Genomic DNA, 27895 nt, shown 5'->3' with positions numbered 1-27895 from the left:
TATGCCTGAATGAGAATATAACGTTTTAATGACGTAACGATAGAATAGTCAAGCTTTAAATGGAAAATTAAGGAAAATTATCAAAACTCTCTCTTTTTTACATTTTTGAGCTAGATGCTAACAGTTTAATTCAACTATTTATGCTAAGCTAAGCTAAACTAAGCTAAAAAGTGTTACCGCCAGACCCAGAGATTGGCTGAACAGATTAAAATATGGTAAAACGCAACTGTTTAATAGTTACATAGTACTACAATGTATTTACCTAAGATAGTACTGGTTAACATAATTTACCCAGTTACCTAACTTGCGACTATTTACATGTGCTGCATAATATTATTGTGCCTGCTACAGCCATGGTACAGCAGCAAAGACCTTTGATCATAACGCCTTAGTGAGAATATAATGTTGTAATGAAGTAACTACAGAATAGTCAAGCATCTAATGGAAATTAAGAAAAATTATCAAAACTCTTTTTTTTACATGTTTTAGCTCGATGCTAACAGTTTGATTCAATTATCTATGCTAAGCTAAGCTAAAAAGTGTTACCGCCAGACCTGGAGAGCGGCTGAACGGATTAAAATATGGTAAAAAGCAACTGTTTAATAGTAACATAGTAATATATTGCACTTACTGTAGAATATATTTACCTAAGAGAGTACTGGTTAACATAATTTACCTAGTTACCTAACGGGATTATTTTCATGTGCTGCGTAATATTATTGTGCCTGCTACAGCCATGGTACAACAGCAAAGTTGCTTGATCATTACACCTGAATGAGAATATAATGTTTTAATGAATTAACTTCAGAATATTCAAGCTTTAAATGAAAAATTAAGGAAAACTATTGAAACTGTTTTTAACATTTTTTGAGCAAGATGCCAACAGCCTAATCTGATTCAATGTTATATGCTAAACTAAGCTCTAAAAAGTGTTACCAAGAGACCGGAGATCGGCTGAAGGAACTAAAAAATTGTAAAACTCAACTGTTTAACTCTAGGGGATTTGCAAAATGAGCTTGAGTTTCCTTTTAGGTTAAATTCAAAGACCCAAGTAGTAAAGGAAAGTCCGCCCATTTGGTGTCTTCACTTTAGATCTGACCAAGCAGTCTGTCTATATAACAAATAACAATTAATATCCAATCCTCACTTGAGGGTTCCATCAGAGTAGTCGGGAATGATGATGGAGGTGTGACCCAGAACATAGCCGGGGATCCAGCCCTCAGCTGCTGGGCCTTGTTCTGTGGCGGCACGGAATACTAGAAACATGTTCTGCTGGTTAGACGCCAATATCTGCACAACTTCTCCTTGATATACGCTGATCTCATCCTCCTTTAGAGCCACATAGTCCTGGGTCACCAACATGGTGGACACACTGCTGCTGCTGCTGCTTTCACTCTGACAGCAGAAACATACACACAATATTAGCATAACGGCATGATGTTATTATTATGTTCAAGACATTTAGTGAGCTGGACATGCCAGAGAGCAAGAATGATGCAAGTGAGAGCAGTTCTGAGAAAAGTCATTTACAAAGCAAAGTCGTTTTAGTTTACAAGATCCTCCTCCGAGTTGTTCATACTGAGAGTTTGCTGATGTTATCTAGATGCTGTACCAAGTGTATCATGAGGTGCATGATGAGAGTTTCAATGTCTATACCCCTACTCATATTTGTTGAGCATTTGTTCATGGTGTCTATTGACTTTGTCTCTGATAGCCTACTTTAATTTAAAACGAATGACTCCTTGCCTCTTTTTACTGAAAATTGCCACCAGTGTGAATTCCCCTTAAGATGCTGTAGATTAACAGAAACTTTAAAAATAGACCCCATGATGCAAAAAATGTAGTTGTTTGTCTTTTAAGTCCATGTATTTTAACTTTGAGACTGCTATTTTCCTAGTGGCCTGCTAAAGTATAAAGTATATTATGTAGCATAAACTGCTAAGGCCAATATTATTACACCCCTTAAAATTATTATTATTTCTATTGTTATTATTAGTATTATTGTTGTTATATTATTATTATTATTATAGTCTTTTTATTTAGGGTTTCTGCAGGTTTTGTCCAATTTAGGAATTTTTAAGCCCATTTTAAGACCGTTGTGAATGAAATTTCAGACTTAAACAGGGCTAAACGCTAAGGAAATTTTCTAAATTAATTAAAGCATATTGGTAAATAAACTTTTGTTTTATTGAGATGTGTTGCTAGTGATTATATAGGTGTTTGTTTGATTGGGTAACTTTACATGGACACAGGAAACTTAAGACCTGTTTAAAATGGTTTAAGACCTAAAGCACAATATTTCAGCGAATTTAAGACTTTTTAAGGCCAAAAATGTTTAGACAATATTTTATTTAAAATTTAGGACATTTTAAGACCTTTTAAGATCCTGTTGACACCCTGTTTATTGCACTTTAAGCTGAATACAAGTGTATCCTGTAAAATAACTAGCAAAATATTATGTACATCATGGCAAAGACAAAAAAATTAGCTATTAGAAAAATTTGTTGTTAACGTAATTTTTTTCCAGTATTAATGAAAATTTTACCTGTAAACCAGAAGCTTGTGGTGTAATGCTGCGTTCACACCAGACCCGGAAGAAGCATCAAGCGTGAGTGATTTACATGTTAAGTCAATGCAAAGACGCGAATAGACATCCTGCGGCGCGATCCACGTGAATGAGGCGGTGCGAATGACACGATTCGCGCGAATGAAGTGGCGCGACTTGAGTGTTTTATGCGATTGACATGCTTAATGTGCGTATTGCTCAAGTTCGAAGATCTGAACTTCAGTGGACATTTACACTCCTTTAACCAGTCATGAGCTTGCTCTTGTGGGGCCATGATTATGATGTAGCGTCTGTTGTTGGTGTCCTGGGGGAAAATCCTTCTGCCGACACCGACAACAGTTCATCAAAATGGGCGCGACTCAGTCAGAAGCACCGCTGAAAGCTTCCATCATCCTGGATAAGTTTCTGGAAAAGTTGATGAACTCACAGAGCTGGATGCACCTCTTAAAGGATCTAGTGGACTCAGACACGGCTCCAAATGAATAAACTCTGTTTTTCAGCCTTCATAAAGTTATTCTCTCAATAAAATCCATGTTAGCTATTTAGCACCGAAGCTAGAGTCACCAGGCAGACAGAAGCCCTGCCCATCACGTGAATCCACGTCTGTTGTGAAGTTATTTTGATGCATAAATTAAGCGGATTTAACGCGTGAATGAAGCGTGTAAACTCAAAATGTTAACGCATCAATTTACACACGAATAATGCTATTTATCCATGCTTGCCGCATTTGGTGTGAACACAGCATTAGGTAGAAACTAACACCACAAGCTTCTGGTTTGCAAGTAACAATTGATGGAACTATTACCTTTTGTTTTAAAAAGTCCCACCTCAGCTCAAAAACATTTGTTTTTTAAATCTGTCAAAAAAAAAAGCTGCAAGCAGGTTAAAAAGAAAAAGCATTAGTAATTGTTAGTTGGCTTGTTTATGTGCTCTCAATGACTGCATATTAGGAATTCACAAGCAGTTAGAACAAGAAAATCCTTTCAGTTTAAAGCAAAGACAGAATCAGCAGGGATAGTCCAGGAATGTTCGAGTTTCAGAGAAACTCACGAGGAGTTATCCTGGTTAACAGTGTAGATTGTTAGTTGCTCAGCACAGTCAAACCAGGCCAGTTAATTTCCACAAGAGCCAGTGAGAAGTTTTTATTTCCAGGACAACGCAAATATGAACACCTCAGCAGGTTAGTACAAAGCTGGAGGTGGAGGTGAAGCAGGCCTTGCTAAAGCCAGGAGCTAGAGTTTTGCTCTTACCCCATTACTGTAAGTGGAGTGCAGGGACTGCTCACTGGTGGAAGAGCAAGTACTGATGCGGTCCAACTCTTTACTGTGGGCGGAGTGCCTGCGTGTTTGAAAGTGGTTGCGACTTAACGTGTCACTCTGCTCTGTGTATGAGCCAGGCCTGCCAGTCGGTGAGGCTGGCATACATGCCCAAAATGCAGAACCCTTCTGGGCTGGCATGCTCGGTGCGAAGGTAGTAAAGTTCTGAGGGTTCAAGGGAGGGAGAATGGGCGAGGGGGCTCTGAGACGGGGTTTTGTTAGGGTGAGAGACAGGGGTGCGACTGTCGCTCTTGGAATGGGTGTCCCTGATTGGGCTTCCTCACGCAGCTCCTTCAATGGGCTCTCCAGTACCCGCATCCTAGGGACCTCACCGTTTAGGTCCTGATTAGGAGGAGGGCACGTACCTGAAGTGCGGTCATCTGGGGCGGGGGCATGGTGATGCTGCACGGGTTGGGGGAGACGAGAGGATGGTTGAGGGATTCGAGAAGCTCGTGACTGCGAGCCACAACCTGGACCCATAGAGGAGCTGCTGCTTCCCCCTGGAAGTCCACTGCTGCTGGGTCCGGCCAGGCCGCTTGAGCCAACATGGTTCCGTTGGTATTCAATGGGTGAAGTCAGTGCTGATAAGAAAAACAAACACATTTTTGAATACACTGTTGGGCAAGTTATTAATCACCATTTAATAATTACATTATTAAAATAATATTTAAATAACTTTTCAAATTACTTTGTCTGAAAAGTAATTCAATTACTCAATAAGTAATTTGGATAAATACAACTTAAAATGACAGATAAATGCATACTGTAGATAACAGACATTAACCTTTTTTAATTCTTTAAATTTGAGTCAAACAGGAACTTTTAGTTTTATTAAAAATATGTAAAGCACATAAAATTTAAAAATGTATTAAAATAAGGACACCATACATTTCACATATACCATATATTGACTAATATAGTATATATTTATATATAGTATATACCTACACATACATACATACACACAAATACTCTGCTTCTCTGAATCTATACCTTATATTTTCTAATTTCTTACTTATTTTTTCTTGAAAATGTGCAATCATCATAGATGAATTTAACATTCTTTACTTGAAAATATAATTATTTGACAAAGCATATTTGATAACAAAACATTTCCTCTGATGTACACACTACTGTTAAATTTATTTACAGTATTTAATGCAAGTACAAAATAAGTAGCTGCAATTAAGTTACCTTAAAATTCAAATTTATCCAATACTTTACATTTTAGCAAAAAAGTAATTTAAGTACAGTAACTAGTTACTTTGAAAATAATTACACCCAACACTTGTTGATTAAAACAGTTAAATCATCAAACAAATCATCTTGGATCAATGTAGCATCATAAAGTCAAAAAGCGAAGCTATAAAACTTAGCAATCAAAAATAATTATGACAATTAATCAGTTTCAAGGACAATGTCTGAATAATACCATTAAGGAAGTTTCTCTGGTTCTCCAGGATGCTGCTGATCTGGTGGATCCAGGCCTGGCAAACCACCCGGTTAGAGGAATGGAGGATGTAATGCTCTGTACTGCCAGCTGATGACCTTGAGGTCAATATAAACTTACAAGGGTCATTGTCAGGACTTTCCTCTAGACCCAGCCAACTGACCTGCAGGAAAAAAGATAAAGAAAAAAATGGATTTGTAAGGTTTATGTGGTGCCACAGTGTTTTCTACAGCAGCGGTTATGCCTACATACCTTAATGCTGTTCTTAAAAAGGTAACCTGGCATAGAAAATCCCTTCTTTTTATCCAGAGGCTCACTGAAGATAACTATCTGCTCAAAGAGGAAGATGCGTCTCTCCTTCATGCGAGAAAGAAGACCACCATCCTGATCTGAGACCATGAAGGTATCCTGGAGAAGCAGTCGGCCCTGGGCTACAATTTTACCCTAAACACAAACATAGCACAGAGCTCACCAGAATGCAAACAATAAAAGCAAAAACACACAAACACCTTGTTCTGTAATGCATCACTAAGTTCTGTTCTGCGATTGTTTTAGGATGCCTTTGGGTAAATGACAAGGATTAGCAAACTACGGTCAGATTAGTGCTGGGCAAAGATTAACTGCAAAGAATCACATCCAAATTAAAAGTCTATTTTGACATAGTAAATGATAATTTATTATGTCAAAATAAAATTTGTATATTATATATATATATATATATATATATATATATATATATATATATATATATATATATATATATATATATATATATATATAGATAGATAGTTGAAGTTGGAATTATTAGCCTTAAATTAAAAACTGCTTTTATTCTAGTCGAAATATAACAAATAATATATTCTCTCGAAAAAAAAATATTATCAGAGATACTGTGAAAATTTCCTTACTCTGTTAAACATCATTTGGGAAATATTTACAATAGAAAAAAAAATTCTAAGGGGGGCTAATAATTCTGACTTCAACTGTATGTGTTACAGTCATCAGGACAATGTTCATAAAGCTGGAGTGCCCTCTAGTGAGTCTGGTGGACACTCCAGCTTTATGAACATTTTCATAAAGAAAATGAACATGATTTTGCCAAGTATGATGCGATCCTGGATTAACATCTTTGTTGATCGTGGAACATCAATTTTTGTTTGAAAATGTTATTCATACCTACACTACCTGACAAAAGTCTTGTCGCCTATCCAAGTTTTAGGAACAACAAATAACAACTTGACTTCTAGTAGATCATTTGGTATCAGAAGTGGCTTATATGAAAGGCAAAGTCCTGTAGATTACACTTATTGTACAAAAATAAAATATGATCATGCCTTGATTTTTAATGATTTAATTAAGACAGTAAGGTCTGATTTTGCTTAGACAAAAGTCTTGTCACTTAACAGAAATAATGTACAGTATAAAGTCATGGTGCAGTGGAAAAAGAATTGTTTATGACATGAGCTGTATCATGAGCTTGGAGGACTGCATCCATACATCTCTGCAATGACTCAAATAACGTATTAATAAAGTCATCTGGAAAGACAAAGAAAGCGTTCTTGCAGGACTCCCAGAGTTCATCAAGATTCCCTGGATTCATCTTCAATGCCTCCTTCTCCATCTTACCCCAGACAAGCTCAATAATGTTCATGTCTGGTCACTGGGCTGGACAATCCTAGAGCACCTTGACTATCTTTGCTTTCAGGAACTTTGATGTGGAGGCTGAAGTATGAGAAGAAGCGCTATCCTGCTGAAGAATTTGCCCTCTCCTGTGGTTTGTAATGTAATGGGCAGCAAAAATGTCTTGATTCCCTTAGGCTGTTGATGTTGCCATCCTCCCTGCTGATCTCTCGCATATTGAACGTAATTCAAAACCATGATTTTTTTCTTCACCAAACTTGACTGATTTCTGTGAGAATCTTGGCTCCATGCGGGTTCCAATAGGTCTTCTGCAGTATTTGTGATGATTAGGATGCAGTTCAAAAGACGATTCTTCAGAAAAATCTACCTTCTGCCACTTTTCCTAAGGGTCAACTAGAAGTCAAGTTATTATTTGTTGGTCTTACAACTGGGATTGGAAGCCTAAATGTAACGGTAAACATATCTCTTAATTCTGATTGGCTGATTGTAATGTTGTTCCAAGATCAACATAGATGTTAAGTTAATCCAGGAACATGTCCTACTTGGTGGAATCAGGTTGGCATTCACCCGGACTACACATCCCATTATGCTTTGCACCCATTCAGATTATCTGTTACTGCTGATATCTATCTGAACACAGACACTCACACACAGCTGCAGATCATTCTCACTGATTACACGCACTATATAAACCACATTCTCACTCAGTCTTGTTTTAGTGTTGTTGTGTGCATTACTCCATGTTTCCTGTTCTTGTTGTTTTCTGGATCTTTTTATTGTGTGAAAATTTAAAGAATTCAGGGACAAAAATGAAATATTGCAATGCCAGATTTTTTAATCAACAGCATAATAATATTTCATTATATTCCATTAAATAATAATTTATTTTTTTTATGCATTGTCGGCTGAAATATTGTGCAGTGTGATGGTTCAGGCTTTTTTTAAGGCAAGGTCAAAGTTTTATTTGCTTGGAATGCTAATCACTTTGTCAGGCATCCAACAAACTCTTCTGAACCCTTTTCATAGGGTGATGAAAAGTCCTTTATTCTTGGTTTGATTTGATTTTTACACATTGGTGTTAGTAACCTGAACTGCACTTGGACATTCCTGCCAAATCATTTAGACAGAACTATCAATTGGATGTGTTTTACCTTCACCCCAACACACTTACAAACTTTTGTAAAGAAAGAAAGAAATGCAACTTACATCAAACCCTTGGAGGCGTCCAACATTCATCATGTCATTGCAGCGCTTAGGAACAACACACATCACCTCTACCGCTTTCTGTGAAGAGTTTGTGTAGTTAAAATGATATTAACAACTATATATATATATTTGACATTGTCTAAAGAGAACTGGCACTTGTGCATGCATGTGTAACTCTGCTATGATAATATTATGGTGTAGGAGGTGGTACGAGGGTTTTGCTTTCTAGGACATCGTTTAAGCTTTCCACTTTGATGTGTGTAATAATATTTTGATCTGGCTCTTATCGCATACATAATCGAGTTATTTAAAATTTTTTATCCCATCAACTAAATTGTAACTCTCATTCCTTAAAAGTGTCATAAAGCTAACAAGAGTTTCCACAAGAGCTGTGTGACTGACAAGAGCCTTCCAGTATGTAACATACTTTATGAATCCAAACATACTTGTTTATATGGCTATGAGAACTCTCCATAGGCGTAATGTATTTTATACTGTATAAAGCTCTTATTATATGGATTTACCTTACCCCTACCCCTAAAACCAACCCTCACAAAACCTGTTGGAAATCTTAAATGACAAAAGCCTATTAAAAAATGAAATTGAAGCGTTTCAATTTATAAGGACACAAGTCTGATATCCTAAACTACCTTACACCTACACCATGCACCTACGTCATACAATTTTGACAATTTTGTGTCCTTGTAATCCACATAAAAAGTACACACACTTGTTTTGGTTGTTAAGAATGACACTAGTGTTCATTGGGGTCTGTCGGTATAATGCATTCTTCCTCTAAAAACTGCTTATATCACATTACCCTAACCCTAAACGTAACCCTCACAAGAAACCTGTCGCATTTTTATAAATGACAAAAACCCTGTAAAGCATGAATTTAAAGCGCTTTAATTCACAAGGACACAAAGCATGACCTAAACTACCTTAATAACGTGCACCTAGATCATACTCGTTACATCAAACAATGTTGTGTACTAGTAAACCACATAAAAAAGTACATTAAACCCACAGTTGTTCTTTGGTTTTACAAGGATGCTTGTTTTCGTGGTTTAAAGGACACTTGTGTTTATTGGGGTCCATTATTGTAATGTATTTTATACTATAAAAACAATACGTATACTACATCTGTCTAACCCTAAACCTAACCCAAACTGCAACTCTAACAGGAAACCTGTGGCTATTTTTAAATGACAAAAAAAGACCCTGTCATGTATGAATTTGAAGAGCTTTGATTTACAGGGCACAAAACGTGTGCTAAACTACCTTAATAATGTGCACCTAAGTCATACTCATTACATTTAAACAATGTTGTGTCCTCGTAAACCACATAAAGAAGCACATACAGACACACAGTTGTTTTGTGGCTTTACAAGGACACTTGTGTTTGTTGGGGTCAATTATTGTAATATATTTTATACTATAAAAAACCAAAAGACCCTGTTATGTATGAATTTGAAGAGCTTGTGTCCATTTGTGTCCTCATAAACCACATAAAGTAATACATACTGACACATATACTTGTTTTGTGGTTTTACAATGACATTTGTTTTGGTGGTTTACAAGGATGCTAGTGTTTATTGGGGTCCATTATTGTAATGTATTTTACACTATAAAAACAATGCATATATCGCATTTGCCTAACCCTAATCGCAACTCACTAGAAACCTGTGACAATTTTAGATGACAAAAGACCCTGTTAAGTAAGAATTTGAAGCGCTTTGAGTTACAAGGACACAAAGCATGTCCTAAACTACCTTAATAATGTGAACCTAGGTCACAATCATTTCATTGAACAATGTAGTGTCCTTGTAAACCACATAAAGTACATATAGATAAACACAATTGTTTTGTGTTTTACAAGGACACTCTTTTTAGTGGTTTACAGGGACACTTGTGTTTATTGGGGTCCATTATTGTAATGTATTTTATACTATAAAAACAACACATATCACATTTGCCTCTCTAACTCTAACCCTAACTGCAACTCACTGGAAACCTGTGGCAATTTTTTTATGACAACCCCTGTTGAATATGAACTTGAAGAGCTTTGATTAACATGTCTTAAACTTACATGTCACTTTTTTGTTGATTTACAAGGACACTGGTGTTCATTGGCATAATTTTTCATTCTAAAAACCACTAACATCACATTACCCTAATACTTAAACACAACTCTCACTGTGTCAAATTTTGAGGACACAGGACATGCTCTCATAAACCACCTCAACTTTTTAATACCCAGGTCATACCCATGTCATTATACACATTTATAAACCACCAAAACAAAAACACACACACTTACCTCTAAATCAACAGTGTCCAAACCAGCCTTTTTGGTGAACTTGAGTAAATCCTAAAACAAGAACAGCAGCAAGATACAATCATTAATGGATCCAAAGCTAGAAATCTCATTGCTCAATATCTTTTCTTCACATAAGCTTGAGACGTTATGATATACTGTAATTTCCATGTCTGACCTTCAGCAGAAGCTGGTATTTCATGATCCGCTGCACTGGTTTAATCAGTAGATCTGTGATCTGTAGCCTGTGGCCCAACCTCTGCTTTAAATCCTGATGAAGATACAAGGAAAAAACTAAAAGATGAGATGTGAATGTGGTTATGAGTCTGTCTCAGTTTTCATGACTCATGGTTGTCAATGTCAAGAAGGATGTAGGCAGTCTTACCTCAAAATACGTGTCTATGTACTCTGAAACAATGTGCTCAGATTTGGGCTTGTTTTGGCAGTACACGATGTACATGTGTAGTCTACGTTCCTGTAACAAAATACAGTTTCATTTACAGAACATTATGACTCAGTCATCATGTAAACACATCATATTGATTGATTAATACATATTTCTAGCTGCTTTATAGTCCATCCATATTAAAAGTCATCTGTATGACTCTGGTGGGTTAATGAATTGAATTGATAGTATATGGTAGAAAAATACCCATATTTAAATCACTTACACTATTATCACTGGCAATTGGGGTTCATATTCTAAAGAAAACCGAATTAGACATACTGTGTGACACTTTTTGCCAGGTCCAAGAAAAAATTCCAGCCCAACTCAAAACCCGCTCAAAAGGAGTGAAAAGCAGCCAACTTTTTCCTTGTCCAATCAGAGTAAATTTCTTTTTCCAAAACCTTGAAAAGGTTAAAAGGCTTCTAAGATTTTTTGTAATACTCATACTCATAGATACAGTATACATGTAAAAGTTCTCATTGACTTTGCACAGACCAAACACCACTTAGTATCTTGTTCAGATTGGGAATAACTGATGGTCTGCTCATTTAAAATGCTCATTGGGTTGCCAAATATTCATTTCAGATCTAAATCATTAAGATAATATCAGATTTCATTACATATTTGTAAAAAAGAAACACTTTGGCAGCTGCGCCACATTATGAAAATAACAGCGCAAACTGCAACTTCAGCACTTTTCCTGTAACTGCATTTTCAAAAGACCCCAATTTTGTGAGAAAACCACAACCCTGGCAACACTGATCACACAGGATGTAGGCATTTTAGAAGTGAGAACTGTTGACAGTGATAACATTTAAATATGAATATTTTTCATACAATAATCCACATCTCCGGGTCTGACAGGAACACTTTTAGCTTAGCACATATAATTGGATTGGATTAGACCAGCATCTTTCTCAAATATGACCAAAGAGTTTAGACAATTTTCCTATTTAAAGCTAAACTTTTCTGTACTTAAATGTGTACTAAGACCAACAGAAAAAAAATTGCTATTTTCTAAGTTGATATGGCTATACTCTCATTCTGGTGTAATAATAAGCAAGATGCTAATGGTTGTAAAATAAGCCTATATTCTAAAAAAGGAGTTTTGCTTTAAGGACGAGCAAATTACGACATTATTTTCATTTTTTGGTGAAATATTTCTTTAACACTGACAAAAGCACTTATAACTCCTAAGTTGGACCTTTTGTCTGCATCATTATATACTCATCGGCCACTTAATTAGGTACACTTTACTAATACTGGGTTGAATGTCCTTTTGCCTTCAGAACTGCCTTAATCATTTGTAGCAAGATTCAACAAGATACTGAAAATATTCATGAAATATTCATGAATATATTCATGAGTCATGTTCAAGAAAAAAGTCTGAGAGGATTTGCGCTTTATGAAATGGTGCATTATCCTGCTGGAAGTAGCAATCAGAAGACGGTTACACTGTGGTCAGAAAGGGATGACCATGGTCAGCAACAGTACTCAGGCAGGCTGTGGCGTTGACACGATGCCCAATTGGTACTAATGGGCCCAAAGTGTGTCAAGAAAATATCCCCCTCACCATTACACCACCACAACCACCAGTTGATACTAGGCAGGATGGATCAATGCTTTCATGTTGTTGACGCCAAATTCTGACCCTACCATCCAAATGTCACAGCAGAAATCGAGACTAATCAGACCAGGCTACGTTTTGCCAATCTTCTATTGTCCAATTTTGGTGAGCCTGTGCGAATTGTAGCCTCAGTTTCCTGTTCTTAGCTATTTGAGTTACTGTTGCCTTTCTATCAGCTTGAACCAGTCTAGCCATTCTCCTCTGACCTTTGGCATCAACAAGACATTTGCGCCCACTGAACTGCCGCTCACTGGATATTTTCACTTTTTAGGTCCATTCTCTGTAAACCCTAGAGATGGTTGTGCGTGAAAATACCAGTAGATCAGCAGTTTCTGAAATACTCAGACCAGCCTATCTCGCACCAACAACCATGCCACGTTCAATGTCACTTAAATCACCTTTCTTCCCCATTCTGATGTTCAGTTTGAACTGCAGCAGATCGTCTTGACCATGTCTACATGCTGCTGCTGCCATGTGATTGGCTGGTTAGAAATTTTCATTAACGAGCAGTTGATCAGGTGTACCTAATAAAGTGGCCGGTGAGTGTAAAACATTATGGTGATAATAAAAGTGTGCTTTTTTTCAAGTAGCAGCAACACTGGTCAAACCAATTTGTTTTAGGTTGAACTGTTTGTTTAGCTCATCAATATTAGTTTTAGAAAGCAAATTTGTCCTAGTAAGAGTGAAATGGCACAATGATTCATTTCCTACCTGTCTGACAAACAGGGGTGCGAGTCTATCAGGGTCCTCCAAGCACTTCTCCAGCTCAGCAAGAAAGAAACTAGATGGGGTTTAAATAATTCATGTTATGAAAATGAAAGTAGGGCATATTGATATGGCATCTGAGGTGACACACATACTCTTTATGCCAGTCGAATATCTGGTGAATGTTCCCAAAGACAATCTTATCTTTGCCCTTCATGTCATCGGGTACACCCTCCTCCTTCATCCTGCTCATGTAGCCCTGCAGGTGCACATATGCATGGTTACTATAGTGACAGTGACACACAAAACACGATTTTACTGAGCCACCATACTGAACGTGTGGCACATCAAAACCATTTTCATTTCCTGTGCCAGCTGATCACAGCTAAAACAAGAGATTCATAGGGTTACTTTTAAAGAGTCAAAAAGATCACGTGATTGGTTCACAAAACCGCAGTAGACAGATCTCCACAGATAGACAGGCTATTGTACTAACAGAAATCAACCCTGACAACATCTACCAATTACGAGTAGTTGAATGAATGTATTCGGTTGCGTGTGGTCGCCATAGTGATCTCACTGCTGTATTTGTTAAAAGAAGGGAATATGAGCCCACCTCCACCACTGCACCAAGGTCTCTCACATAGTCTCTTTCTGTTTCCACCAGTTCCAGCAGGACGTAGCTGAAAATCAAAGAGAGAAAAGATATTAATTTTCAGACAGAAAGCAAACCAAGATGGCCGGTGGAAACATTCCCTTGCATTCAGTATCTGTACAAATTTATTATTAAGAAATATAACTAAATATGCGCAATGTTTCACCCAACTTATTGTTTTGGACTTATTATAAGAGAAGTTTATTTATAAACTAATTTCGAGAGGATCACAAGCTTAAGATTGTTCTCCACTGTTCCAGCATCAGCTCATGATTGATTATGCAATCAGATGATTCCTAACTCACTATAAATAACCAAAGTTTTTCTTATCTCAATTTCTTCATCTTGAAGAGCCCCACCCCCCCCTCCCCCCACCACCACCCCTACTTTCCCTAATTTTCAAATGGGCAACATGGCGGCTCAGTGATTAGCACTGTTGTCTCACAGCAAGAATGCCTCTGGTTTAAGTTCCTACTAAACCAGACGACCTTTCTGTGCGGAGTTTCGCTTGTTCTCCCCATGCTCTTTGTTCCCCGGTTTTCTCCCACAGTCCAAATAACACGCACTAATTAAATTGAACACACAAAGTTGATACCATAGTCAAGCTCTTAGCGAGTACACCTCTCCTCAGTCATCCATATCTGTCATTTAGCAAGAAATAAGCCAGGGGAGTTCATCGAGATCTACCTGAGCTCAAACTCCCCTCTCGCACTGCAAACAGGAGGGAGCCCAGGGCTCGAGGATCTCATTAGCTCAGGGCTCTCTCCCAGGACAGCATGCCAAACAAACTTTATTATCAATCATCAGCTAAGTTTGAACTCTTGAAAACCCTTTAAAAATTGGGACAGCCAATGCACACTTTGAATGCTGTAAAAATAATATTGAGCTACAACTTAATAGCTGTTTCCATCCAAAGATGCAAATTAAACTTATGCGCAAAATTGTAAAAAAGTGGGTAGCCAGATCGCCTGACAGCAAGAAGGTCACTGGTTCAGGCTGCGGCTTGAATAGTTGGTATTTCTGTGTGAAGTTTGCATGTTCTCCCTGTGTTTCCGTGTTAGTGAATTTGGTAAGCTAAATTGTCTGTAGTGCATGTGTGTGAATGAGTGAGTATGGATGTTTCACAGTGATGGGTTGCAGCTGCAAGGGCATCCGCTGTGTAAAACTTATGCTGGATAAATTATCAGTTCATTCCGCTGTGGTGACCTCAAATTAATAAAAGGACTAAGCCGAAAAAAAATGAAGTAATGAATGAATGTAATATCACATAAAACATTTGTAAATAAAGCATGGATTCCATCCAATGACCCAAGAAAATAAAATCGTTTATTCAGTCCGCGTTAGGCTTGGGCAGTAATACGGTAATATGGTATACCGATCTAAAAATAGCAATAGTGTCAGTTTCAATAACGTTATACCGAAATAAAAAACAATGCACTTATATAGGAGACAAGTATTAAATATTATTTATTTAATGCCTAAAAATGTGTATGTGTGATTGTCATCACGGGACAATGTGGAGGAGAGAGAGAGGTGAGGTAGGATGGCGAGTCGCGCACCACGTGACTTGGTCTTGAAAAAGAACACAACCTCTGCAGTTTGGCAGTATTTTGGGTTTCGACCAAACGAGAAGGGAGACTTGGTACTATCTGTGTGTGTGTGTGTGTGTGTGTGTGCGTGTGTGTCTGTGTGTATGTGTGCGAATGAGAGACAGTGTCCCGGGCAGATTACTAATACCGTGAACCTAAGGTCGCATATACGGTATTCAGTTTCTGAATGGTTTAGGCACAAGCCAACAGTTTGGTGATGCTGTCTGAGCCTTACATCATATTTTTTTTAATATACACGGTAATACTATATACAGAGGTAAAATAGAGAGGAGGCTTGACGGTATCAAAATTTGGATACCGCCCAAGCCTAGTACGCCTGTTTTCTTTGTAGTTTATGCACATTATTTGTAATTGGATTGAAAAAATGTATTCTACTAAGGTGTGAACATAAGTGTTTTATGTATAATTTCAAAATGTATGTACATCTTGGCGTTTCTATACAATTCTGTACTGATCTTAAATTAGTGAACAGTAGTCATAAATGAAGTAATTAAAATCTGAAGGTTTTTACATTCAAATAAGTAGACTTGATACAAATGTATCAAACAGTTGATCTGACTCTTATCTGTTTTAAACATGTTACCTCTTTCATCTATGTTATTTTTACCATTTATTTTCAATTACTGCATTATTTCAAACTAACAACTTCTGTGATATTATATTATCTGTGATGCTTTTTTGCATAGAGGTAAAAGTGTTGACCCTTCTGTTGAGAGACGCATTTAAGCCCTGATGTGAGTCTTATCCTGATGTGAGTCTTATTCATATTTCAAGTCAATAACTTACAATGTTTTACACATGAGGTTCTATTTTGGTGCCACCTTAGAATCCAACCTTCAGACTTAACTGTTCTGGATGTGGATGGCGTACACTACCTGACAAAAGTCTTGTCGCCTATCCAAGTTTTAGGAACAACAAATAATAACTTGGCTTCTAGTTGATCTTTTGGTATCAGAAGTGGCTTATATGAAAGGCAAAAGCCTCTTGATTACACTTATTTTACCAAAGTAAAATATGATTATGCCCTGATTTTTAATTATTCAATTAGGACAGTTAGGTTTGACGACTGCATCCATACATCTCTGCAATGACTGAAATAACTTATTAATAAAGTCATCTGGAATGACAAAGAAAGCGTTCTTGCAGGACTCCCAGAGTTCATCAAGATTCTTTGGATTCATCTTTAATGCCTGCATTTTTACGCCAGACAAGCTCAATAATGTTAAAGTCTGGTGACTGGGCTGGCTAATCCTGGAGCACCTTGATGTGGAGGCTGAAGTATGAGAAGGAGCGCTATCCTGCTGAAGAGTTTGTCCTCTCCTGTGGTTTGTAATATAACGGGCAGCACAAATGTCTAGATACATCAGGCATGTTTCCATCCACTCTGCAGATCTCTAGCATGCCCCATACTGAATGTAACCCCAAACCATGATTTTCCTTCACCAACCTTGACTGAATTCTGTGAGAATGTGCATGGTCTTGGATCCATGCAGGTTCCAGTAGGTCTTTTGCAGTATTTGTGATGACTGGGTTGCAGTTCAACAGATGATTCATTGGAAAAATCTACCTTCTGCCACTTTTCCAATTGATCAACTGGAAGTCAAGTTATTATTTGTTGCTTTTACAACTGGGATCGACGACAAGACTTGTATCAGGTAGTGTAGACATGTCCCGAAAGGGTACTTTTTCTTTCTAGTTAATAATCCTCTACCAGTTGAATTTATTCAAATGTAGTTAGCAAACATACTTGACATCTTAGGAAGCAGAAAATGACACCTAAATCAGTCAAACAAGTGAGGAAAGATGCTGCCAAAGAGGACACACTTGGGATTCATGGCAACGTTAGCATACTAGCATTCACTAGTTTATTGGAAAAGTACAGAGCCGCACTCTCTGCTGAATTTAAAACAGCATTAACGTCTTAGAAAAATCGTCCAATAATGTAACCTTTTTTTCTAGGTAGCTTTTATAGAAATATTTGAATAAAATAAGACGCACTGTCGTCTCTTGAGGAAGCCAGTCTTGCGTTCATCCATCTCATCGATGGGAGAAGAAGAAGACAAGAGGGAGTTATCCGATGGGTTGCAGGAAGGACTGGTGCTGCCTCTGTGCTCAACAGGGAGAGAACTTGGCCTGTCCTCCAGATTCTGAGGGAGAGGGATAATTTAGTACACAGTGCCAAAACATTCAATGCGAAAGGATGGACTGTGATCTCCTACCATTTTACTCTTGACTAGTTCCTCAATGGCACTGACCAGTTCAGCTGCACTTGGTGTCTCTGAGCTGCTGGGACGTCCAGACAAACGGGCAGCCTAAGAAAACAAGAAAAGGAAGAATAAATCTGAATAAGATATCACTAACATATTAAGCTTTTTTATTTTTACACCTTGTTGTTTTTTCTTTTAACAGGAATAATAATGCTTGTTCATAATTTGATTATTTATATGTGATCATTTGAGTAATGTCTAATCTGCATGTTAAATGCCCTGTGTGTTTATTACTTTATTGTTTGTAATGATTCGTTCATCCCCTTTGGGTTATGATTATATAGTTGAATTATTATTTTAATTTAATCAGTGATTAGTTTCAGATAGAGTTGAAAAGTCATTTATAACCATCATCATCCATTTATTATGTGATTCTGCAATGATGCTCACCATCGTAACGTTCAGACACTGAAGGCGGAAACATTCCAGTCCAAATTTGGCAATAGGTGTGTGGTTTCCTGATTCGCCAGCGAATCAGCGGCTGATTTCAGAATGGTAGGGGCTAATATAGGGGGAACGGAAGTAGGTACTTTGGTTTGGAAGATTTGGGTTGTTTTGGGTAAAGAGCAAGAGCACACATGGCCCACCGCATGTGACTGTACACACTCCTGAATACTCCATTAAGGGTTACATGAAAGGTCACGAACAGAAGGGCTTTTTCAAGCTATAACATTCAGTAGTTCATATTTTTGGAAACGCTACTGAACAGGATCAGTTTCTGTGCCTCAAGAAACTGAGCAAAGCACAACTGAGCATGTGTGGAGTATTCAAACAAACCAACGGACAAGGAAATGATATAAAAGGATGAGGTCAAGTATAAAAATATAAAAAAGAAGGAAAGAGGAGAGAGGATAAAACTGGAGGAGAGAAAACTACATAGAGAGATAAGGAAACTGAGACAAAACAGAGGCAGAACAGAAATCAACATAATGCTGGAGAACATTAAGAAACAAAGAGAAAACAGACAGCAGTTAGAGAGGACTACAGAAACCTTACTAGTCTTCTTCAAAGATAGAATTGGCATAGGTTGATATGAGCAATTCTATGCAAATGTCAACCTTGATATGAAAATAAAACAAGGGTTTTGCCAAAATATCGAAACCGCTTCTGCATTTTTTGTGTAAGCAAGTATTTTGCTGTTAATGTTTTCAAACTATTATATTTGATTTACCAAAATCACACAAATGCCAATTTCACATCTGTCACATCCATAACGGATAGACGTCACATCCATAACGGAGCTTTTCCCTCATAAATGCAAAAAATGTCAAATAAAATAAAATCAATCATGTTTGTTTAATAGAGCTGATTCTTATCCTTTTGATTATCTTTGTTTCTTTTGGGTTGTGCGGTTTAATTCACAGAATTTCTACAAAGTATGTGGTAGACTGTAAACTCGCTAACTTTTTTTGTCACATCCATAATGCATGTTTATTTTCCTCATTTAAAATATAAAAAGTGTTTACAGATTGATATTTATCTGATCCCTTAACTCTGTGGTTAGTTGTTTTGGAAAATATAAACAGATGTTTCAATATAATGTTAACATATACTTTCTTTGTGAATTTATGTTTAGAGATTTTACTGCAAATGTCACATCCATAATGCTGGAATTGCTCATTTAAAAAACACCATTTGAAACGCCTACTTACTTAAAGAGACGGTTCACCCAATCATGAAAATTTGCTCTCACTCAAGTGGTGCTAAATGTTTCATTTCTTAAACAAGATATTCTGAAGAACATTGGAAAAAACTGCCATCGGCATCCACAGTAGGAACAAAAAATACTATGCAATCAATGACAGTTTTTTTTTTATCAACATTCTTCACTATAAGAAAGAAACTCAAACAGGTTTGGAACACTTGGAGTATCAGTAAATGACAGAATTTTCATCTTTTGGGTGAACTATACTTTTAATGTAAAGAAGAATTTGAACAGGTATTTAAATGGTTGAAGAAATGACCTAGAGTGGATCTTGATACAAAAAAAAATGTCTTAGAGTGAAACCAGATTGACACATAATGTTCAGAATATTTTAAAATAGTAGCACCCTCTTCAAATATTGTTAGAGAAAGTTTATTTTAGAATGGTCTGATGTGTAAGGGATTTGAGTTATAATTCTCATTTATTCCTTAAGCAGGCACTTTTACTCAAAGAGAGTCAAAAAGCATTCAAAATATCTTTGTTTTAAAGAAGAAACAAACGTCTTATGGGTTTAGAATTACAAGTTGAAAAGTAATTTTGATTTGGATGTAATCTTCTCCTAAATATTGACCTATTGTCTTCATCTAAATAGTAACAACAACCAAAAAAGCAGACATTGGGGAAAAAATATTCAAGAGATGAGGTAGAGTAAGTTGTATCAGAATTTCATTCTGATGCAAGATAAATATTTCTTGATAATAATTGCAGATAGGCCTAATATATTAGGGGTGCATGGAAAATAGTAATTGAAAACAAAATTGCAATTTAGCAAACGTTTCTAATAAAAAAACACATTTTTTAGGTAATCACAGTTCTGTGATTAGTAGTAAATTCTCCTCTGAAGGCCAGGAGGGCGCTCTTGAGCAAAAACTGCAAATATGCCACAAAGAAGAGACCCAGGAAACCAAAAAATGCAAGTGATTTAACTACTTTTATTCATTTGCTGTGACTAATAATAACACGACTTCGATATCATCTCACAGGAGGATTTATTTCAGACACTCGACTGAAGTTATGGATTGAGTTTGAAGTAAAAACACATTATTAAATGTGGTGTTTTCACATACTTGCAGATTTAGCAGCAAGATAGTCATTAGGTGCGTACCAAATGACATCATTGTACACTACAGCATTTTATAGTATAAATAGTATAAGAAGTGTGTTCACATTGAAATATTAGATTTATTCTAAAAAGAATAAGTGAAAGAATATTTTAAACACCCGGATGATGCACTCATTTAACCGTTAGAATGAAGTGTGGACTGTTGGACACTTCACGTACTCAACGGCCGCTGCTTTGCTCATGTAGCGTAAGGGGAGGAGTTTTTGGGCGCTCATGTTGGATCATTTATTTTGGATTATGAAAGCAAAATTCTCCTACGAGAGTGATTATACCACCTCTCGATGGTGAATGCGGTTATACTCATGGCAGGTATTATTTGGTAGTTTGGTCATTCATTTTACTAATTTGGGACCCATCAAACATCATCTGGGAATCAGTTTGAATTTCCGCTTAGTAAAAAAAATGTTAGCGTTCCATTTGAGACACTACATTCCTTTACTATGCTGTTGAGTGTTTAAGTGCATAAGTACATAGTGCATAAGTGTATAGTGTTCCATTTGTGATGCAGCTATAGTTAACCAAGAAGCCACACAAACAGCATTCAAATCTCAGAATGATTATTTTAGATTTCAGAATTGTGCAGATTAACTTGTCTGTGATTTTCGCGTAGCTTGTCAGTAAACTATGGCTCTGTGTAGTAAACGTTGCTCCATCTGAAACATGCGCTGGAGATTTACTGCTCATTACAGAACTGATTACTGGAGTTAATTGTGTAGCTCTACAACAAGTGTTAGGTAAAGTACTTCAAAAAAGTATTTAATTACTAATTACATTATTATTACATTTTATTTAAATTACTTTGTCTGAAAAGTACCTTGGTCAACAAGTAATTAATTTGATAAATTTAATTACTACTTTAGTAACTTAGATACTAGATCTTCAGATAAATCTCAAGACAGTAGTAATTAAAAGTCTTAATTCTTGACCTTTGAGTCAAACAGTATCTTTTAGTTTAAAAAACAAACACAAAACGTTTCAAACCATTGACACTATATTTCATATATACAATATATTGACATACATTTCTAAAACATTTTTATTCAACATTAAGCATGTGCAAACATTAAGCATGTGCTTCTTTAATTAATATAATTATTCTCAAAATATACTGTACACTACCAGAAGTCTTGTCGCTTATCCAAGATTTAGGAGCAACAAATAATAACTTGACTTCTAGTTGATCATTTGGTATCAGAAGTGGCTTATATGAAAGGCAAATGCCTCTAGATTACGCTTATTGTACCAAAATAAAATATGATCATGCCCCAATTTTGAATTATATAATTAATTAACTTTGCTTAGACAAAAGTCTTGTCACTTAACAGAAATAATGTACAGTATAGAATATAAAGTCATGGTGCAGTGGAAAAAGAATTAATATTGTGTATAACTCCTATGAGCTTGGAGGACTGCATCCATACATCTCTGCAATGACTCAAATAAATTATTAATAAAGTCATCTGGAATGGCAAAGAAAGCATTCTTGCAGGACTCCCAGAGTTCATCAAAAATCTTTGGATTCATCTTCAATGCCTCCTCCATCTTACCCCAGACAAGCTCAATAATGTTCATGTCTGATGACTGGGCTGGCCAATCCTGGAGCACCTTGACCTTCTTTGCTTTCAGGAACTTTGATGTGGAGGCTGAAGTATGAGAAGGAGCGCTATCCTGCTGAAGAATTTGCCCTCTCCTGTGGTTTCTAATGTAATGGCAGCACAAATGTCTTGATACCTCAGGCTGTTGATGTTGCCATCCACTCTGCAGATCTCTCGCACACCCCCATACTGAATGTGAATGTAACCCCAAACCATGATTTTTCCTTCACCAAACTTGACAGATTTTTATGAGAATATTGGGTCCTTGCGGGTTCCAATAGGTCTTCTGCAGTATTCGTGATGTTTGGGATTCAATACAACAGATGATATTCCAATTTTCCACTTTTCCAAATGATCAACTAGAAGTCAAGTTATTATTTGTTACTCTTACCACTGGGATAGACGACAAGACTTGTGTCAGGGAGTGTATATTACTCTGCTTTTCTAAATTGATTAATAAATAACTGCTGAATGTATGTACACAATTTAAGGCAAGTACATTATAAGTAACTGTAATTAAATGAACTTAAGTGAAAAGTAATTTGTTACTTTACTTTTTCATTAGAATTACAGTAACCAGCAACTTTGTAACTAGTTTCACCCAACACTGCCTACAATAGTGTTTTTTGTTTTTAAAGACATACCAGGGATAAATTTGTTTTCATGTTTGACTATTTTTTATTTTTATTTAGTGCAATATACAGTTATAGGTTTGAAAAAAGTAGTGTCGTCTTGAAATAAAAACAACCTATGTCATTCAGCATCCACAGATGGTTTTAGTAATGCTTTGGCTTTTACCTTGTCCTCCTGGGAGTCTTGATGCAGAAGGCTGTGCTGCTGGATGGCCATTGGGGGCGGCAGAGGAACAGAGTCTGGGCCTTCCTCTCCCTCTTCCTCACCACAGCTCTGCATCCCAGAGGAGGACGACTTGGAGAGAGTGCCACTGCTCAATCCTTCGTTTCTCATCCTCTGTGAGGGCAAAAAGAGAAAATAACATTAACATATGAAGGATTTTTATACTAAAATATAAAATTTCCATTACATGAATCATTAACAGAAGCTTTTATCTAAAGTGACCTGCAAATGAGGTGAACAATTAAAGCAATCAGACTAAACCACAATATGCAAATTCTATGACAATGCACTAAAACAAAGTGCAACTATCAATGGGTCAAGTGTTAGCAAAAAAAAAAGGAGGAAAAAAATGCAGTTTCTTGAAAAAATCCTCAGCGGAAGCGCCACACTGTATTTATAACTGTCTAGAGTGAAAACCACAAGACATAAATAACACTTAGACAGTTACAAAGCACACAGGGCAACACTTAAAAACAGACAAATGCCACATTTACTTTTGCCTTCATTGACATTTCAAATGCACTTACCAGTATTTGAGTGGCAGCTAACGCACTACCATAGAATACATTTACTCATTTCTGAGCTGTTTTAAGCATTTTCACTGCTTCAAAAGGACTGTTTTTTCAGTTCCATTCAAAGTTCCAAACATTGAATTTCTTTTTTTTTTTTACTGTTGAATACAAGTGTATTTTGTAGAAGGTTGGTAACCAGTAGCCATTAACTACCAAAAAATCTGTCAATGACTTCTGGTTAACAACATTCTTCAAAATATGTAGTTTTGCATTCCACAGCAGAAAAAATATGAAGAAACTAATGCCAGAATTTTCATTTATTTGGGATGATCTATCTCTTTAAAATTCAATTCAAGTTTAGTTGTATAGTGCTTTTCACAATAATTATATTTGCAAAATATAGCTGCAAGCAGCAATTAAGGGGCCAAGCACTTAAGAGGCAAAGTGAACAAAACAGTCCAGAGGCAGAATGAGCAAAGAAGCACAGGCCAAAAGCAACAAAAAACATATGCAGTCTATAGTTATTATAAAATTTATGATTCATTATTGATGGTGAGTGAACGGTATAGAACTTCCGACCACTAGGTGGCACGAGTTGTCAGTGACAGACCTAAAGATCAGTGTCAATATGTTTAAGGATTGCAGAGTTACAGTGTCAGATGCACTTTGACGTTCTGTTAGCACATTTGTCGAAGATGTAAACGAAAACCATTTCGCTGATCGATCTGATTTCTATAAATTTTTGGTCAGAATAGCCTGAAGATGATCAGAGTCAAATTTGGTGAAAATTGAATTAACGGTCAAGGAGGAGTTCGCAAAATAATGTTTTTGAACAAAATCAATATGGCAGACAGGACGTTTGCCCAAATATGGCATATTTGGTATCAATGTTCTCGCCATGCATGACCCAAAGAATAATTTGATATCAATTATATCCCAAGAAACCTATGCAATCAACATTTATTAGCCATTTTGAAAGATTAATTATTGATGGTTAGTTAAGGGTTTATAACACGTGACCACAAGACAGCGCTGTTACCAAATTTATGTGTGGTGGTTATTGTGAGGCACCAATGACACACCTAATGTTCAGTGTCAATGTGTTTAAATGTAGCACAATTACAGCCTCAGACGATCTTTGACATTGTGCCGTCACATTTGTCTGTGGCATAAACAAAAACGGTGTCACCCATCAACACGAATTCCAACTTTTTGCCAGCATGGTCTGAAGAACATCTGAGTCGAATTTGATGATGGTCTAGGAGTTCAAAAAAATTGATTTTCAAGAAAAAAACAAAATGTTGGACAGGAAGTTTAGTTGATTTTGGCATATTTGGTATCAGTGGTCTTGGCATCCATGGAATATATGAGAATGAGAAAGGTTTAGAAAAATGTATTAGCATTTTAAAAAAAATTATCATAACTTTGGCCACAGGGTGGCACAGCTCCTGAAGTTGTTGAGTCCTTTCAGGGCATGGTGTCGAAGATGCATGTCATGTTTTGTAATCATACATGAATATGTTTGCAAAATATAGCATTTTTTGACAAAAATCTAAATGGCTGATGGCCAAATTGGCTGACCTGAAAAAAAAAATCATGAATCATTCGACTCGGCATGCTCTGTTGGATGTAAAGAGACCAGTTTTATGAGTTTTGGACAAAGGGTTGAGACGTTATAAACAAAAAAATTCACTTTTTTGTATTTCTAGACCATTATAGGGCAGTGCACCGAAACGTTGCAGATAAACTCAGACTATGGTTGCCATAGCACACACCAAGTTCGGTGTGAATACGTCAATGCATTACATAGAAACTGCTTCAAGTCCATTTTCACAAGCTTTTCATTAGATTTGTTCAACAAAAACGTTACATCGAACCAACTTGAATTCCATAACATTTGGTCAGCATGGTCTGTAGATCATGTGTTTAAATTTTGGTGAAAATCGGATAAAGTCCTATGATAAGTTCGATCAAAAAGGTTTTGCGAAAAATTCTAAATAGCAAAAAAAATTGTCATGACGGATTGATTGTAACTCATTGGGTTTAAAAGATAACAATGAACATAAGTGATACTTTGAACAAGTGGTGGTGCTAGAGAATTTGAGTAAGAGACTTCATGTTTACTGTGGACCATCTTGACACTGCCCTCTATCATTGTGCCAAATTATACAACTTTCCGGCATACGGTTATTTGGGCTGCCATTCAAATCCGGCGAATGAAACGGAAGCGAAATAATAATAATAATAATAATAATAATAATAATAATAATAATAATAATAATAATAATAATAATAATAATAATAATAGTAATATAAACGCCAACAAAAACAATACGTGCCTACGCACCTGTGGTGCTTGGCCCATAACAATCTTCACAAAACATGCACACTATTTTCAATAGTTCATTCTGTGGACCCATTGAATTTTTACATGGACAAGTTTAATAATTTAGTTGACTGTTTTTTGTGACATACATTAGATATGTTAAACAAGCAATTATCTAACAGTAAATTCATAGGGACTAGGGCTGCACAGTATATCATCTCAGCATCGATATTGCAATGTGATCTCTCACAATAGTCACATTACAGGATATACAATGTTGAGTCTGTAGTATAATTTATCCGTTTCATGTTTTTTTTTTTGACTGTATAATGATTTTAAAACTATTGAGGCATAAGAAATTGTACAGTTTGTTAGTTACTCAGAAAACGGTAAAACACTTTTTCAATTGTATCTTTTTTTTAATTGGATTAATCTATGCTTGTAGATGGTTTATTATATTTAATGCAGATGCACTTTTCTGCAGAATCATTCCAATCAGTCTAAAATGATTGGTGATCATCTGGTGAAATTGTATTCATATCGCAATGTATATCACAGAATAACAAACTATCGCAATGTCAGATTTTTCCAATATCGTGCAGCCCTAAAGGGGACTCATTTAAATATTCAATAGAAAAAATCGGAGTGATATTACGTGACTTTTATGATTAAAAAATAACTGTCAAAATTGTCATTTATCATATATGATTCTTCGCTCAATAAATGGATAAAGTTGGTTTTAAACACAATAAATTTACCCAGTATCAAACAGTAATTCTGTCCATGTCTTGCACGATTTAAATTTCCGTGCAAGGTTTCGGAGCCTATGTAGATAGATATAATAACTACTGTTATAGGCCACATGAAAAACCTTTAGATGTTATTTATTTAATTTAATGTATGTACTCATGGTGGAAAATAAATGTATGAACAGTTTAAAAATAAGCAAAAAAACAAACAAAAAAAACAATAATAACCATGTGGTAACATTTTGTGAATTATTTAATTGGTGTTTTTTTTTTTTTTTGGCTTATGTTCATACCATAGTAAAAATTGTATTTGTAGAGTAACCCATGTTCTTTTGTCATTAATATGTTAATAAACTAACAAACTAATATGAATTAAATTAATATGAACAAAAGTAAATGATGCAACAAAGTTTGATTTAAAAAACTTTAATGATTATAAAAATCCTAAAAATCTTGAATGATATTAATGATACGATGTAGTTCTGGAACCTTCCTACTTCTATGTTTATCTGTCTGACTTTACGGTCGGTTTCTTTTGACCGCCCCCTGTCGGTTTGAAAGAATATCTCACTGGCAAAGGCGTCAAGTTTAAAAGCCAGAATCCGTTTCATGGATACTAATATTGTGGCTGAAGCCATCAAACTGACGTCAACAGAGAAGAATCGCCACTCAAAATGCAGGAGCAAATAGTCAGCGACTTTGAATGAATATTACCAAAACAAACTTATTTTTTCAGTGGATTAACTAGCACAAACTAATTGTTTCCCAAAAGAATAACAACGTGCACATTGTAAATAAACCTTGTACATTTTGACTTCACATGGACTTTTAGAAGGTAATTCTAATTTTGGTTTACTGTGCTAATGATAATATGTACATTTGTTGCTCAAGTTACATTTTTGGTTGTAATGTTTAAGGTGCTGTATAGAAGTTCTTGAGTCTTCCAAAGCATAAAAATAAAATATAATATGTTTGCTGATATTTAAGAAACATGCAAAGTAAACATTCTTGCTTATCTGAAAAACAATGCTGAAGTCAGATATTCTGCTTTAAAAGTGTGCATTACGTGCTGGAACGGCTGTCTTTCTTTTGCTTTAATTTTTTTAACCCGCCCACTAACACTTTACCCAACTACATTTCGGCACCCCGGGTTGCCTTTGTGGAAAACCACATATTCATTCAGTCAGGAAGGCTCTCAAAGTGTGCCTCCATAACTGAAATG

The 27895-nt window shown here is 36.2% G+C and overlaps 1 protein-coding gene across 7 annotated transcripts in view; it reads right to left on the bottom strand.

Annotated features, from left to right (window-relative positions):
• Positions 1–27895, bottom strand: part of triob (trio Rho guanine nucleotide exchange factor b) — a 279189-nt gene that overhangs the window by 18750 nt on the left and 232544 nt on the right. For 6 of the 7 annotated variants that reach the window (XM_056475716.1, XM_056475711.1, XM_056475713.1 and 3 more), the window contains 14 exons: positions 23030–23200; positions 17761–17853; positions 17540–17688; positions 13893–13959; positions 13432–13535; positions 13283–13352; positions 10882–10971; positions 10675–10767; positions 10500–10550; positions 8180–8257; positions 5585–5776; positions 5315–5495; positions 3817–4463; positions 1148–1395 (listed from right to left, as the gene is read on the bottom strand). In XM_056475716.1, the coding sequence (XP_056331691.1) occupies positions 1148–1395; positions 3817–4463; positions 5315–5495; positions 5585–5776; positions 8180–8257; positions 10500–10550; positions 10675–10767; positions 10882–10971; positions 13283–13352; positions 13432–13535; positions 13893–13959; positions 17540–17688; positions 17761–17853; positions 23030–23200 (2234 nt within the window). Of the gene's footprint in view, positions 1–1147; positions 1396–3816; positions 4464–5314; positions 5496–5584; positions 5777–8179; positions 8258–10499; positions 10551–10674; positions 10768–10881; positions 10972–13282; positions 13353–13431; positions 13536–13892; positions 13960–17539; positions 17689–17760; positions 17854–23029; positions 23201–27895 lie in introns of those variants that run through there. The other variant, XM_056475717.1, reaches the window with a different exon arrangement.

The sequence above is a fragment of the Danio aesculapii genome, chromosome 16 (assembly GCF_903798145.1).
Source record: "Danio aesculapii chromosome 16, fDanAes4.1, whole genome shotgun sequence".
Lineage (NCBI taxonomy): Eukaryota > Metazoa > Chordata > Actinopteri > Cypriniformes > Danionidae > Danio > Danio aesculapii.
Note: the sequence above shows the minus strand (reverse complement) of the source record. Positions and strands in the feature narration are given on the sequence as shown.